The 16,543-nt window shown below is 43.1% G+C and overlaps 1 protein-coding gene across 2 annotated transcripts in view; it reads right to left on the bottom strand.

Annotated features, from left to right (window-relative positions):
• The window catches only part of spata22 (spermatogenesis associated 22), a 52,938-nt gene extending 38,039 nt beyond the window's left edge, over positions 1-14,899 (bottom strand). For both annotated transcript variants that reach the window (XM_085964855.1, XM_085964856.1), the window contains exons 1-4: positions 14,818-14,899; positions 12,199-12,251; positions 9,131-9,262; positions 8,435-8,594 (exon numbers count right to left, since the gene is read on the bottom strand). In XM_085964855.1, coding sequence (XP_085820981.1) covers positions 8,435-8,594; positions 9,131-9,262; positions 12,199-12,241 — 335 coding nt within the window. In that variant the 5' untranslated portion in view covers positions 12,242-12,251; positions 14,818-14,899. The remainder of the gene's footprint in view (positions 1-8,434; positions 8,595-9,130; positions 9,263-12,198; positions 12,252-14,817) is intronic.
• Between the last annotated feature and the right edge of the window lie 1,644 nt (positions 14,900-16,543).

Raw genomic sequence — 16,543 nt, 5'->3', positions numbered from 1 at the left:
GAATGATGTCAGCAAGTCACAGTTTGATCTACATTTGCTTCACATCACAATCAGGCATGTACTATTGAGAAATTTTCTTCTGTGTGCACTGGGAGGAAAAACTGCATACATTTAGTGCACTTCACCACCCAAAGCCAAATTGGAACATAGAGTTACCATGCCTATTTTAAAAATATAACATAAGAGAATGGCAAAGAGAAAAAAAACAAAATGGTGTGATAGGCAAATATGCTGCTGGAAAGTGAAGTAGAAAAGCAATACAGGCTGCCAGAGAAATAAACAGTTAAAAATGAACTGTATATGGTTAATTTTTAAAATAAAAAAATTATGCTGGAAGTGACAGGTTAATTAGCACAGAAATAAATAAACCCCTTCATCATCAGTTCTGATGAATTATGCTAACTGACATGATGTCCAGAACTTTGAATTTCTATTTCAAATTTCCAGTGCACAGTCTTTCTTTTTATTTCTACAATGTAATTGGAAAATAAGCTTACTGGTTTCACAATGCATCCCACTTGGGCAACTTTAGGGCAAAGTATTTGTGTGTTTTTTTCCGCAGCATATTTACTTAACCCTGACTGTTATTTTGTCTTATCTGCTAGAGTGCAGCCAGGCCAATGGACTGAAAGGCGGGCAATATTTTGTACATTTTTGAATACCTTAATGGCTAGTGCAAAGTTTACTTAGCTGGATTTATCCTACAAAATGTATATTCTATACCTCGAGTAAAGCACAAAAAAGGAGAGCTATAGAGAAACACTGTGAAAGAATCTGAGAACTATGTGAGACAGATAAATTAACAAAACTAGGGATACTTAAGAACTGATTCAGTGAAAGTGCATTCCAGGAGCCTGCCTCACTCAATTGCGTTAGTAGGCCTGAGCGCCTGATTTACAAGGCATCAAATTCAGTTCTGAGGAAAGGTCATCGACCTGAAACGTTAACTCGGTTTCTCTCTCCACAGATACTGCCTGACCTGCTGAGCATTTCCAGCATTTTCTGTTTTTATATCAAATTCAGTCATTTTGCCAACTTTTTGAGGCCTCAAACAGAGCGTACTTGAGTGTCATTATAACATAATTGTAGTTCCACACCAAAACTCTCCTTTTCTGTGCTTTTTGCTCTTCTATATCTGCATTAGCTTTGGCTCATAAGCTCCTGCTACATTCTTGCAATGCAAGGCTCTTTTTGCAGACACTTTTTTCCACAACACTATTGCTGCTAATAGCTGCGTCCTCAGCAACAGCCACACTGTTCAGCATGAGGAGAAAACAGTTCTGACAGATGTAAAAAAGACAGGTAACTAGCACCTCTGGCATCTGTATTCCACTTGGCCTCATCCCAGGAGCGGAGTCTTCAAACCTAGGCACATCTCCTTAGGGAGATCTGCCTTCAGCATTTATGTTTCATTAGGGCAGCAGTCAGAGGTGTGCTGCCTCGTCAAGCACAACCTCCAGAACAGATCTACCATGAGGACAACTCTGATTGTGGCTGTGAACCACAGTATTAAACTTTTATGCAACAGGATCCTTCCAAGGCCATTTGTCACACCAGTCTTCAGTCTAGTGATGAATGAAATAAATGACAAGAGCCTTGTTTGCCAAGAAAAACTCTTTCATTATTTCCTCCAATGAAAGAAGGCAATAGCTTGAGAGGGCTCAGCACTTATACATGGGGTTGGGCTTTTCAAAAGTGACAGGTCTCATTGAGGTCACACATCACCATCAAGGTCCCTTGTAGCAACCCAAAGGTATATATGAACAGGAAGGGCTTTCATTCCATTAATGTACCGACAGTGTCGGACCACAGGAACAGAATAATTCTGGCTGATGTGCAACCCCCTGGCAGCAGCCACAAGGCCCTCTGTGATGAAATATTCCATTCATCACTCATCAGTATTTCTCTGCCTGTGACTGTGGTTGGTTTCAGTTTCATTTCCATTGTATTGTACTGTGTGTAGGGCTCCGCCCATACCTGGCTCCTATGTAAGCTGGCCCAGCCTGCAGCACATCCAGTACGGCAGACCTCTGGATGGAAGATACATTCTCCTCTGTGTGTTACCTTCTAAGTCAATAAAAGCCTTGTTTTGTTTCGCTAACATCGAGTCTCGGATTTATTGAGGCACATCAATTTTATTGACTTAGAACGCCTCAATTTTATTGACTTAGACGGACGCCTCTACCAATTCCTCAGAGTCCCCTTTGGGGTGACGAATGGGGTCTCGGTCTTCCAGAGGGAGATGGACCGCATGGTCGATGACCACCACTTGCAGGCAACCTTCCCCTACCTCGACAACGTCACCATCTGCGGTCACAACCAGCAGGATCACGACTCGAACCTCGAGAGGTTCCTGAAAACCGCAAAAAAACTCAACCTCACCTACAACGAGGACAAGTGCGTTTACAACACCACGCGCCTCTGCATACTAGGCAGCGTGGTGGAGAATGGGGAAATCGGACCAGACCCCGACCGATTGCACCCCCTACGGGAGCTGCCCCTGCCCAACACTCCCAAAGCCCTGAAAAGGTGCCTGGGGTTATTTTCTTATTATTCCCAATGGGTCCCCAACTACTCCGACAAAGCCCGCCCCCTCTTGAAAGCATCCACTTTTCCGCTATCTGCTGAGGCCCATGCCGCCTTCAAAAGCATTAAGCAGGATATTGAGTGGGCCACGCTACAGGCAGTGGACGAGAACACTCCCTTTCAAGTGGAAAGTGATGCGTCTGACTTTGCCTTGGCGGCCACCCTCAACCAGGCGGGGCGGCCCGTAGCTTTCTTCTCGAGGACCCTCCAAGGGCCCGAGATCAGACACTCCTCCGTAGAAAAGGAGGCCCAAGCCATCGTGGAGGCAGTGCGCCACTGGCGCCACTACCTAGCCGGCAAACGCTTCACCCTACTTACCGACCAGCGGTCGGTAGCGTTTATGTTCAATAATAAACAGAGGGGGAAGATTAAAAATGATAAGATTCTTAGGTGGCGGATCGAGCTATCCACCTTCAATTATGACATCATTTACCGGCCAGGGGCCCTTAACGAATCCCCCGACGCCCTCTCACGAGGGATGTGTGCCAGCGCCACCGGGGATCGGCTACAGACCCTCCACAATGACCTCTGCCACCCAGGGGTCACGCGGCTGTTCCACTTCATAAAGTCCCGCAACTTACCCTACTCGATTGAGGAAGTTCGGTCCCTGACCAGGAACTGTCGCACTTGCGCTGAGTGCAAGCCTCGGTTCTACCGCCCAGATAGAGCCCACTTAATCAAAGCTACACGGCCCTTTGAGCGGCTCAGCTTAGATTTCAAGGGCCCCCTCCCGTCCGTCGACCGCAATGTTTACTTCCTGAACAGTGTGGACGAATACTCTCGTTTCCCATTCGCCTTCCCCTGCCCAGACATGACCAGCGCCACGGTCATTAAATGCCTCAACAGCCTGTTCTGCCTGTTCGGTATGCCGAGCTACATCCATACGGATAGGGGGGCGTCCTTCATGAGTGAAGAGCTACGCCAGTACATGCTGTCCAGGGGGATCGCCACGAGCCGTACCACCAGCTACAACCCCCGGGGTAACGGTCAAGTGGAGCGAGAGAACGGGACAGTATGGAAAGCAGTCACTCTAGCTCTAAGGACCAAAGGCCTCCCTATCTCCCGCTGGCAGGAAGTCCTCCCAGATGTGCTCCATTCGATACGGTCGCTATTGTGTACTGCCACTAATGCCACGCCTCACGAGCGAATGTTTGTCTTTCCCCGGAAATCCACCTCAGGCGTATCCATGCCGTCATGGCTCTCCACCCCAGGTCCAGTATTCGTGCGAAGGCATGTGAGGGGCCACAAGACGGACCCTCTCGTGGAGTCAGTGCACCTACTCCACGCCAACCCCCAATACGCGTATGTCCGGCACGCCGACGGAAGGGAGGACACCGTGTCCATAAAAGACGTCGCCCCAGCCGGTAACGACAACAACCACGACAACAGCAGCAACAACGACCACAGCAACTCTTACCCACCCACTACTCTTTCATCACCCCCGGAAGAACATCGACCAACGGTACCCCCACCAACTACCCCTTCAACAACCCTGGCGGCACCCCCGGCAGAGACCCAGGAGGCCACCGGGGACACCCAGCTGACACCCGCGGCACCACAACAGCCACGTCGGTCGCAGAGGACTATCAAACCCCCGAACAGACTAAATCTATAGAAGGGGTGAATGTGATGAAATATTCCATTCATCACTCATCAGTATTTCTCTGCCTGTGACTGTGGTTGGTTTCAGTTTCATTTCCATTGTATTGTACTGTGTGTAGGGCTCCGCCCATACCTGGCTCCTATGTAAGCTGGCCCAGCCTGCAGCACATCCAGTACGGCAGACCTTTGGATGGAAGATACATTCTCCTCTGTGTGTTACCTTCTAAGTCAATAAAAGCCTTGTTTTGTTTCGCTAACATCGAGTCTCGGATTTATTGAGGCGCATCACCCTCATTTTGTGGCAATCCATCATCCCACCGCTACTCAAAGGAGCAAGCAAACTGGACAGCTAATGACATCATCGATATCCACTGTAGCCCTGGCTATTGACCCCATTATGAATTCTTCAATCAAAGGTGGACCAGAGATATAATGACGCTCAGTGATTCAGAGGAGAGCTACATGAATGATTCCTAGCTTAAATAACCTTAGTTACTCAGATAAGCTTAAAGAGCTCGGTCTATTTCCTTTATAGAGTAGACCTGATAGCGATAGATAAATAATGAAAGGGTTGGATTGCGTACCTAATGATAGATTATTTCAGTTTGACAGATTGGGGGGACCAGGGGACATGCATTTAAACTATTCAAGAGTAGGAATAGGCGAGATGTCAGGCAGTTTTACTTTTCCCAGAGAATAGTGAGCCTCTGGAATGTGTTTCCGGCTTGTGCGATGTCTGCTGACTCTCTGCACGCCTTCAAAAGAGAGCTGGGCCGTGGTGTTTTTGGCGAGGGCAGAGATCACATCATATAAAAAGGTAAGCGGTTTAGCAGTTAATGTACGCACGGTTAATGTGATCTGGATTGGTTTCAGTCGCCTGAGGATGTCGGAGAGGAATTCAACAGATTTTCTTTTCCCTTATTGGACCTGGATTTTTTTCTGTTTTTTTTGCCTCTCCCCAGAGATGACATGGCTGCTGGGGGTAGGATCTGTCTAGTCACGATGCTCCAGGCACCATGAGTGTGGGGCAGGCTTGATGGACCAGCTGGTCCTTTCCTGCCAGTCATTTTCGTATGTTCGACCAGAATTCTGGTGGAACATACAACTGCCATACTCAAACAGAGATTTCAATGTCTGAGCAGATGAGGGAGGTGGAGGGGTGGAGCTTCTACCCTATAGCTACGACAAGGTGTCTAAAATGATGTGTCTACTGTATCTTACACAATTTCACTATATAAGAAAGAAAAACATGCAGCAAGAGAATCAAGAGGAGCAGCTTGAAGCCTTGGTAGAGGAGGAAGAAGTGGTTGCGGACAACGTGCAGCCAGGAAGACTGGTACATTAATCCTTAATTAATAGGACTTTTACTAATATTGTAAATGTGCCCCTGCATGAGCAGTCCTCGGGTCTTGATTACACTATATTGTCCCCTTCAACAACATGCACAGCCTAATAATACTACCTCTATTACCATACATACATGTCCACCCACTGTCAGCTATATTATTATGTCCCTTTTGAAAATAAATCTCCACAATACAGCCCAAAGAAAATGCAGCCAGTTTATTTCCATCATATAGTTTTGTATATGTGCTGTTACTGTTTGGTTCGCCAGTGCTTGCCCTTGATGACAGGACGGTTATGTCAAGAGCAAGTGAGGAATCCATTTTATATTAAGCCCTAAGGCTAGCAGCCTGCAGGACTTTGTTGACAGTGGCCGTCTTCCCAGACGTCCCAAACAGCCTGATCTCAGGGTTGAACAACACATTGATTCCATTTAATTCTGAACTTTCACACAATTCACGCATGCTTAGACACTAACTTATCTGTAATATATCCATAATAGGGTACATTCTATGCTTTGCTTAATCTAAACACCAACAGCTCCTGCTAGGCCCTGGAACTTCTTGATAAAGACTGGTACGAGTTGGTGCAATGTGTATAAAGGTCATGGAATGTATATGACGTAATATAGTTAGAAAGATATAAAAAGGATGAGATTGTTAACACGAAGTTAGAAGATGAAACAGAAGGAAGAGATCTAGAAAGTTGAGCTCAACTGTGTGATCTTCTATAGCAAAGGATCGCTGTGTGTTCCAGGGTGTTGTCTGTAAGTATATTTATGTAGCCCTTAATAAGCTTGACTCCTGCATTTAGAACTTTCATTTTTGGTACATAGACAAGGACTGCAGCCTCTGTCTATTCTTACAGTTAGAAAATAATTCCTTATACAGAGAGTGGTTTGAATTCATTTGCCACAACCCGTTTTTGAAGCAGAGTCCATAAACTCTTAAAAGCAAATTAGATACAGTAGTTAATTGAAAAAATGGAATATTAAAGGATACTAAAAACAAACTTACCTTAAGGTGTAAAAAAATGAGCCCCAAACATTTTTCTTTCAAAAATATTAACAAAACTTTCAGAGACAGAGAAACATGTCTAATAAAAACAGCGCAGTTGTAAAAATGCACTGTAAGCATTGTAATAAAAACATTAAACCTGTTCACCTTTAAGAATTCCATCACCCATTTCAAATAAGCACTAAAAGGACAAAAATGGGGAAAGTCACAAAATTGTGCTAGGCCCTCGTTTGAATATTTTACATCAAATCTGGGACCTTAATGAGATTCGGGCGCAAAATGGGCAGAAGCACTCTCACACACAATGGCGCAGACAGCAGAACTGCAGCCCAGTAAAATGACTTGCTCTCCCAATTCTCCAATCCCCGAAGCCCATGAAGCAACTGCTCTTCATGATCACAGAATCGCAGAATCAGCCCCACAGAGAATTAAACAGAGAAAGGAAAAATGACAAAATAAAGAAAACAGCAAAATAAATATAATTTAAAAAAAATTAAAAATGTTTATTGAGGCACAGGATCATTTGGCCCAAAATTCCCACAACAACGACAATAATAACTTGTATTTATATAGCATCTTTAATTCAAAAAAAATCCCAAGATTCTTCACAGAAGCACGAGGAAGACAAATGCTGATGTGGGCGATGTTACAGAGGTTAAAGTACGTAGTCTTTGTGATGGAGAGCGTATGGGGTTGAAAACTCAGCTCGGGTTATAACAGGATGTCGAAAGTGTGAACAGTCTGTTTCAGCCTGTGACAGTGGCTGGGAAGGGGAATCAAGTCAGTGGCAAGGAATCAGAGATTGTGGCAGGGGTTGAAGACAATGGCTTCAGTTGTTCCAATGTTTAGCTGGAGGACGTTATAACTCATCCAAGACTAGATGTCTGAAAAGCAATCTGACAGCACAGAGGCAGTGGAGGGGTCAGGAGAGGTGGTGGAGAGGTAGAGCCAGGTGTCAGCAGTATACAGGGAGCTGACCCCAAGTGTTCAGATGATGTGGACAAGGGGCTACATGTAGATGATGAAAAGGAGGGCCAAGGATGGATCCTTGGGAAACTCCACACAAGACAGTGTGGGCGTGGGAGAGAAAGGCATTGCTAGAGATGATCTGGCTATGATCAGACAGGTAAAAGTGGAACTTTAGTGAGGACAAATCCATGAAGCTGGACATTGAGGAGAGGCTTTGGAGAAGGGTGGTATGGTGGGCCATGTGGAAAGCTGCACAGAGGTCAAGGAGGATAGGAGGGATAACGCCACAGTCACACAGAATGTTATTCGTAACTTTAGTTAAGAGTCGTTTTGGTGCTTTAGCAGGGACAGAATTAGGATCAGAGGGATTCAAACTTGGCAAGCCCCCAATTCCAGCTATGCCATGAAGAGGAAACAGCAAATGCAGGCCACAGAGGAAGAGAAAATAGGCAGGTGAATCATCCCATTATACTCACTGTGAATCACTCGATTGCGTTCTCACTCATCTGCCAGTATGCAATTGAAAAGAACATTAAGCTTTCAGTATACAAAGAATAATAACTTCTGTCCCTGAGGTTGAGAAATTTATGTTTTTGTGTACTGCAGGAAAAGCTGCGATGGTCATAATATGATGCTAACAGGCTGCATTACTCGTAGCTAGTCTGCCCTGCGTTCCCGGATGTCATCAGCAATCAAATTATTCCAATGCTTTTTGTTTTAACTGAAAGCAGAAATAAACCAAAGGATGCTGAAGTTGACTATAATTCTTTACAATTGGATTTTCTTTTCCCTAAAGGCATCTAATGATGATACTTTTTCTTCAGGAGTTTTGATTTAAAATAGATTTTATATCCAAAGCAATTAAAACATAATGATATCCTCAAAATTAACACACCTTACAGTATTTTATAACCTACCCAGTATTCGTGGATTTTGCCGAATTCGGCAGCGGCGCCATCCCACTGCCTGTTTTGTCCACATTGCTCCTTACATTGGAATATTGAAACTGGGCCCTGTAATTGTTCTGTGCCATTGTCTGATTGCCTGGTGCTCTGGTTTGTGTTAATCCTTTGTTGCCTTAAAGTTTAACAAATAAACATATCAAACTTTTCCTTCAAATGTAAAAATGACAAAGAATAACTTTTCTACAGTGTTAACTATATTTGTGTAATTAACATGGTACCGCAGTGATATATCGTATGCTGGCCAACACTGAAATGTTTGCCATCACAATAGAGATTTACTAACTCGAAACAGCTAAACCATGGCAGTCTGGAAATATGCTCATGATTGTTCTCAATCTTAGCCATAAAAGGCACTAAGTGGCAGCTTGACATTTCCCACTGGATAGAAGGGAAACAGAAGAGGCACAGAAGAGACATCCCAAGCATCTTCACATCCCTCCTAGAGATGAACTCACAGAAGTTGTGATAGAGGCCTGTAAGCAGGTATGATACTGCACAGGTAGTCTCCTATTTGAAGAGGTTTCCATTGAAGCAAAAATAAAAAAAGATAGGGAACGGTGAAAAAGATATGACGGAAAATAAAGCACAAAAAGAGGAAAAATAAAGTACCAAAATGGTGAAAGAGTGGAGGGGAAACATCTTGATTACCTGCTGGTGGTGAATCAAAACTCTCTGGTGTAGGAAAAAGGTTATTTGAGCCTGACTCATGTTCCATAGGATTTGAAGTCAGTGGCAGTCGGGTTCTTTTCTTTTGATTGAACAGTAATACAGGAAGGCATCCTGAAAAATGCAATTTGAATCAGATAATGATATCTCCATAATCATATGTACCAGAAAAAAGGCAAATATTGTACAGATACTTTTCAAACACAGCCAAAACTGCTCTTCAGTATACCCCCACCCCACAACAACAAAAAGAAACTAAAATAGTTAATTCTGTGAATATTTCAATCAGACAATCTGAACACATAACTTGAAACTAAACTTTGAAAAAATGTTCTTACTAAACAAAATGAATAGAACTCAAAAGAAACTTATTAACAATCCCAAAGACAGTGATTTCAATAGCTAACTCAAAGTCACTTTGAGCAGATTTAACCTGTTATTTTACTTAACTTTCTTTCATAGTGACAATTTTTTTAGTAACCAATTTCTACACAAATCTGTTAAAGAAGGTTGAAAGTTCCATATCCATGTTCCAAAGTCTAAGCCTGCTTCTCCTTTTGCTCCAGGCCAGAGTTAATCTAATATTTTCAGACATTGGAAATTCTGGTATTAAAAAAGAAGTCTGTGCAAGATCTTTCTCTGTTAGCATTTCAAAGTACCTAAAGTGGTTAAAGGGGATCTCCAGGTTTCAAATAAATTACATTTAATATATGGAACACTTCATTAATATCTACCTTCTATTACATAGTATGTACAGCACAGAAACAGGCCATTCAGCCCAACAGGTCCAGCCTCCTCCCACCCTTCTTCATCTAACCCCATCAACATATCCTTCTATTCATTTCTCCTTCGTGTGTTTATCTAGCTTCCCCTTAAATGCATCTATGCTAGTCGCCTCAACTACTCCTTGTGGTAGCGACTTCCACATTCTAACCACTCTCTGGGTAAAGAGCTTTCTTCTGAATTCCCTACTGGATTTATTAGTGACTATCTTATATCTATGGCCCCTAGTTCTGGTCTCCCCCGCAAGTGGAAACATTTTCTCTATGTCGACCCTATCAAACCCTTTCATAATCTTAAAGACGTCTATCAGTCACTTCTCAAGTCTTCTCTTTTCCAGAGAAAAGAGCCTCAGCCTGTTCAATCTTTCCTGATAGGTAAAACCACTCAGTTCTGGTATCATCACAGTGAATCTTTTTTGCACCTTCTCCGGTGCCCCTATATGCTTTGTTATAATATGGAGACCAGACCTGTTCCCAGTGCTCTAAGTGTGGTCTAACCAAGGTGCTATACAAGTTTAACATAACTTCTCCGCTTTTCAATTCTATAGCTCTAGAAATGCACCACTCTGCTTTGTTTGCTTTTTATATGTAAGAAGTCACACAACACCAGGTTATAGTCCAACTCCGGCATCTCCACACCATGCTTTTTATATGGCCTTATTAACTGGCGTTCTAGCATTAATTCAGCCTGGCTCAGTGGCAGCACTCTTGCCTGAGTCAGAAAGTTATAGGTTCAAACCCCACTCCAGAGACTTGAGCACAAAATCTAGACTGACACTTCAGTGCAATCAGACATCATGTGCTGAGGGAGTGCCGCACTGTCGGAGGTGCCATCTTTCGGATGAGACGTTAAACCGAGGCCCCGTCTGCCCTCTCAGGTGGACATAAAAGATCCCACAGCACTATTTGAAGAAGAGTAGGAGAGTTATTCCGGTGTCCTGGCCAACATTTATCCCTCAACCAACACCACCAAAAACAAATTATCTGGTAAGTTATTTCATTGCTGTTTGTCAGAGCTTGCTGTGCGCAAATTGGCTGTCAAGTTTCCTACAGTACAACAATGACAACACTTAAAAAATACTTCATTAGTTATAAAGTGCTTTGGGACCCAAGGTCATGAAAGGAGCTATATAAATGCAAGTCTTTCTTTAATTCATTTTCATCATTTTATCTACACAGCAAAAAACATACTTCAGACTGGATGTTTTCTACTGGTTGATGTGGATAGTCAGCAACCTAGTTTTACCCTTTCGTGTGCAGCTTCTGGTTTCCAGTACACAACTGGTGAATTTGAATACTGCATTCATATGGCCAGACCACTCAGCTGCGCCCTAGGCGTCCAATCAGGACATGACAAAGGCAATTCCAGCTCAGTTGACCCTGCAAAGTCCTCCTCACTAACATCTGGGAACTGTTGAGAGAGCTATCCCACAGGCTAGTCAAGCAACAGCCCGACAATGTCATACTCACAGAGTTATACCTATCAGCCAACATCCCAGCTGTTTTAGGTATTTAATCTTGTGTTTTAGAAATTAGGATAAGGGTCCTTGGAAGTGTATTAATATTTATAGGAGCCTCTGGAGTATGTTAATATTTGCAGGGGACCCCACACAGAAAAGTTTGTAAACCAATGGTTTAGATAACAGGATTAAAAACAATTGTGTAAATTGACCACAGATTGGTTGATTGTTATTTTGTTTGCATTTCTCATTAAGGATTATGTAAACCTGGCTTTATTATATCAAAAAGATAAGATCAGAATGGTTCTAACCCTTGCAAGAAGAGTAACACGTGCATATAAACATGTCATGGCTAGATACAGGTGTAAAAACAGTTAATTATTACAGAATATCAACAGTGATATCTCCAATACACTGCATCAAAGAGTGGTGGGATGTAGTTTTCCTACTGGGACTGCCCACATGGCCGGTTCCCAATTTTGACCATGCTATCAAAGATCAAAGCGTCAATGATGAGCACTTCTCCACAGGAAGGCAGGAAAAACCAATAGGACATCACCTAGACACAGTCGCACACTTTCTCGTAGCTAGCCCAAGAGCATCACTGGCAAATTCCTTACAGCAGACAACTTTCCTGCCGACTCTTGGGATAAGTATTAGTGTGGAAGACCCAAAAATGGAGGAGGGAAGTGAAAACATAATATGGAGGAAATTAGTAAATAAATAAAAATTTGAATCATACAAATTAATAGAATGTGTCAAGTATGATCACTCTCTACCCAAAAAAAACTATCTTTAGGTAAAGTACCTGCTGTAGCCCGTGTTGAATTTTCTGTAATATTCCTCTTCATCGTTAAATTTCTGTATCACAACAAGCATCTATTAACTTCAGTAATACATTAGCAGCCTACATGATGTAAAACCAACATTACTGGGGAAAACAGTAAAATTAAGGCTGTGTGCATTAATATTTGAATTGGTTAAGTTATAAATAAAAATGCGTATGTACATTCATTTTAAGACACAGTTAACTCTGATTACTACTAATTTGCAAAAATGTGATCAAAGTTTGGGCTCCAATAATGACTATGATGAAGCACAAATAATTTTTGAGTAACCTAAGAAAATTTTACAGAAGTTGTGTGTGTCTGGAAACAAACATTTCAAATATATTGAAATTACCTTCATATATGTTATGTGTATAATATTAATAGTTAATACTAATAGTAATACATTTTCTTAACCTAAAACAAACAGTTTTAATCTGCATGGAAAATAAAATGTTGCCTATTCAAAATAGCAGCACAGGGTTATACAGTAACTCCTGCCACCTAAGCATCTTGTGACCAGTTAAAGTTTCAGAACTATTTGTCACCATTCTGCCCGTCACTGCTGGGATCAAATTGACATAAGACAGTAAACCATACTGTCAGCACATATCTTCTGCTCGCTGATCATGGAGCAGCACTAAAACGACTTATGGAAAGTCCACAGTCCAAATCACACAGTCATCATTGCAACCAGCTGAGATAATGAATAATCTCTCAATGTCAGAGGTGCGATAATGAACAGTGCTCATCATTTTTTCCATTTTTAGTCCACATTCCATCTGGAGTGCCTGTACTTCAGACAAGCACCAATGCAAAATTAATGGCTAGAACCAAATTCTATCTGATGTTGCAGTAGATTTTGGAAAGTCGGGTATTTCAGTTACACGCAGGGTGCAGAAGGCTACCTGCTACATCACCATCATTTTGGCCAGCTCACCCTCAACTTGAACTAAAAGGTTGATGCTTCAGTATATGCTAATATGCTCCACCACAGATTCCTGAAACATGCAATAGTGGCTCTAAAGTAGCACCCGTTGACTTCCTAATCCCTGCTGCACTACCGAGGAGCCAGCTTTAAAGCAGAGGCCTGGGGCCAGGCTGTCCATCATCTTGGTGAAGGATGGCAGGCAGTATGGAAAACCCAATAGAGGGGGGGGGAAAAAACGTTAAACACAAATAGAATAACGCACCTTTCTGTGCATTCCCATTAGCATAGGGTGAACATACATCCCTGTTTGCTGGGGACAGTCCCCGGATGAGGTACCTTGTCGCTGGGCAACCAATGTCCCAGAAGAGACCCCGGTTCACGAAACTTGTCCCCGAATACCCCAACTTTTAATTTCTCATGTTGGAATATGTCATACAGAACACATACCCTGTACCAATTCACCCTAACTTGATTACGTTTCCTTCCCGGGCGCCCCGTCAATCATGCCCACCGTGAGCGCTGGTCGGAAGGCCAGCCCTGAGGCAGACTCAGCAGTGTAAGGGGCTGGTCTATTGGTTAGCTTCCACACCAATTGAGCACAGAGAGGCAGGCATGCACCACCAGCGAGTTCGGCTGGGCTCCCAACTCAGCCTCACTCGACAACCAAACCCCCACTTTGTTTTCCCAGCTCTTGCCTTGCTATGGGATGTATCAGTTTGAATCGCAGGCGGTCGCGAGCTGATTGATCAGCGAGCTTCTGATTTTGTCATTTTCACCCCACCAGCTCCCCACCTACGGCAAAATGGTCATAATTCGGAAACCAATTGGACAGTCGGTGACAATTACGCCCAATGATTCCGTTAATATATGATGTGTTTAATTTTTTGTTAAATGGTCGGCGACGCGCGAGCACAGCGGAGGCAAAAAGGACAGGTGTCAGCAGGAGCCTGCAGCAGCGTAGACAGTGGGTACGAAAAACTGACGTTCCTGAACAATGTTATTGTATTATTTATAAACGGTGTCTGAATGCACTTCAATAGTGTGACGTCACACCCGCGATAATTATATGCACATTTGTAGTGTATATGTGCAACTGTTAAAATATAGGCTGCTAAAACATTTTGCCTCGCTACGCTGCGCATCCTACATTTTCCATTGGGCTTCTTTGCTGTGCTCCCACCCTGCGTGTTCCGGATTCGGTTTAGAAAATACGGTCACCTTACATTAGCAGGTGTTTAATGCTCCTTTAATGCATACACTCTGCCCCTTAACAACTTAGCATTTTGAGGGGTGTTGGGGAGGGTGGAGGTAAAAACGGGCTTTGAAGAGGGAACTGGGTGGTTGATACACAGTCCTTTCACCTTTGGAAACTGGGAGCAAATTCAGCCAAGAACAAATTGGCTGAAAATCTGGAAGCAGTCACCCGTGGAATGAGTTTGGCTGGTTTCTTGTACCTTTTCACCCACAGCACAAAAACTGCTGCGCGCCAATGGAGACAAGAGACTTTTTTTTCCCTGACAAATCGACGATGGGGCTTTATAGGCAGGCCCAAGTTGGCCTCAACCTGTTCCACGTAGATAGCCTAAAATCAAATGGGGCACTTTGTAAAGCTTCGATACACATTACTGTGTTTTTTTTGGTTAAAAGATGCCAAGGAGTGCTAGCTTACTCTTTTTTATATATACCACTGAGGCTGCTGAGGTGAATCGGGCGCTTCGAATTTTCCTCACACGACAGAAGAACAAAATGGCGCCCGACAGGCGACGCCGGCAGCGAGGCAAGCGCGCGGGAGCTTGACGTTCCTAAACACGTCAAGACGTTTTTACGTCGGCGGGCGTCCGCGTGACATCAGTAAGCATAACGTCACTGGACATCGCGATTTACCTGGCCCAGGTGGTGGCAGGTTGGTCAGTAGAGGTGAGGGAAATGTTATTAACCTCCAACCAACAAACCCTTTCCACGTGGTCATTTTTTTTTAACTAGGAGGCTGAGCTAATTGGTTGCAAAATTTGAAAATCAACTTAATAATTGAATAACAAGTTTTTTTTTTAACTCTAAATCTGAAACTGAAAACATTCTGGAAGTACTCAGCAGGTCTGAGAGAAGTTAACTTTTTGGATGTAATTCTTCCTGCTGTGTATTTTTCAAGAATCAATATTGAATCAGGTGATGTGACAAGTTGGCACCCCATTGTGTTGTGTCACGCATTGCCTTGGATGAGGGTTCAAACTTGTGATTTCCCACATCGTGAATTTCCAATCTCCAGCTCTGGAATATACTGAGCAGGGGTCAGATATAATCATGCAGCAAAGTAGGCAGAACAATTGAAGGTTGTGGCAACCATCTGTTCATAGTGACAAAACTTAGTTTGGGGGAGGAGGGAAGAGATGGGTTTGAAAGGGGGAGCTGGCTGGTGGAGTCTGTTGATACACAGCCCTTTCACCTCTGGAAACTGGGGCCAAATTCAGCTAAGACCAATTAGCTGAAAGTCTGGAAGCAGTCATATGTAAAATGCCAGTTTCTAGTGTGTTTTCACCCACAACACAAAACTGCCAAGAAGTTGGCTCAAAGCGTGGATATTATTCAGATAGTTGGTGTGGGAAATGATGCACTGGTGGTTTTCTGAACTTGGAGCTAAGGAATGTTGATAGGGCAGAGCAGAACAAGCCTTACTTTGCAGTTGGCTGTTCTATTCTTGATCTGGGATTGCTTGATACTGATGACTGCTGCCTAAAAATTAACGTTTCTAACATTCCCTAGCTCTAACATCCCTCACCTTTTGAGCAGAAAAATTCACCAATTTAAAAAAATAACATAACTAATCAACAATGTGTAGCCTCAGAGCATCCAGACCAGTAGAAATATTTAATTCAATTGCCTGTCAGCTTCAATATAAATCAAAGAAAATCAGAACAAATGTCAAGGTTCCAGATGGGTAGACTGGAGATAAGCATCCTGTTAACCCTTTAAGTGGTGATATTCATTCTACTAGATTACTTATGCATCAGGGAAATTCAAACAGCAATGAAATAGACACGGGGCATTATATTTCCAACCTTTTGTTAGCAACATTCTTTTGAAAATATGACCAAATATAGGCATATAAACTGCTCCTCTAATTCTGCCCTCTTGAGCATCCATGATTTTAATCACTCAACAATTAGTGGCCCTGCCTTCAGCTGCTTAGGCCCTAAGCTCTGGAATTCCCTCCCTAAACCTCTCCGCCTCTCTACCTCTTTCTTCCTTTAAGACACTCCTTAAAACCTACCTCTCTGACCAAGCTTTTGGTCACCTGCCCTAATTTCTCCTTATGTGGCTTGGTGTCAAATTTTGTTTTATAATACTCCTCGGGACATTTTACTACGTTAAAGGCACTATATAGTTTTTGTTGTTGA

Source organism: Somniosus microcephalus, chromosome 22 (genome assembly GCF_052327205.1).
Source record: "Somniosus microcephalus isolate GS21.2 chromosome 22, FLI_Smic_1.0, whole genome shotgun sequence".
NCBI lineage: Eukaryota > Metazoa > Chordata > Chondrichthyes > Squaliformes > Somniosidae > Somniosus > Somniosus microcephalus.
Note: the sequence above shows the minus strand (reverse complement) of the source record. Positions and strands in the feature narration are given on the sequence as shown.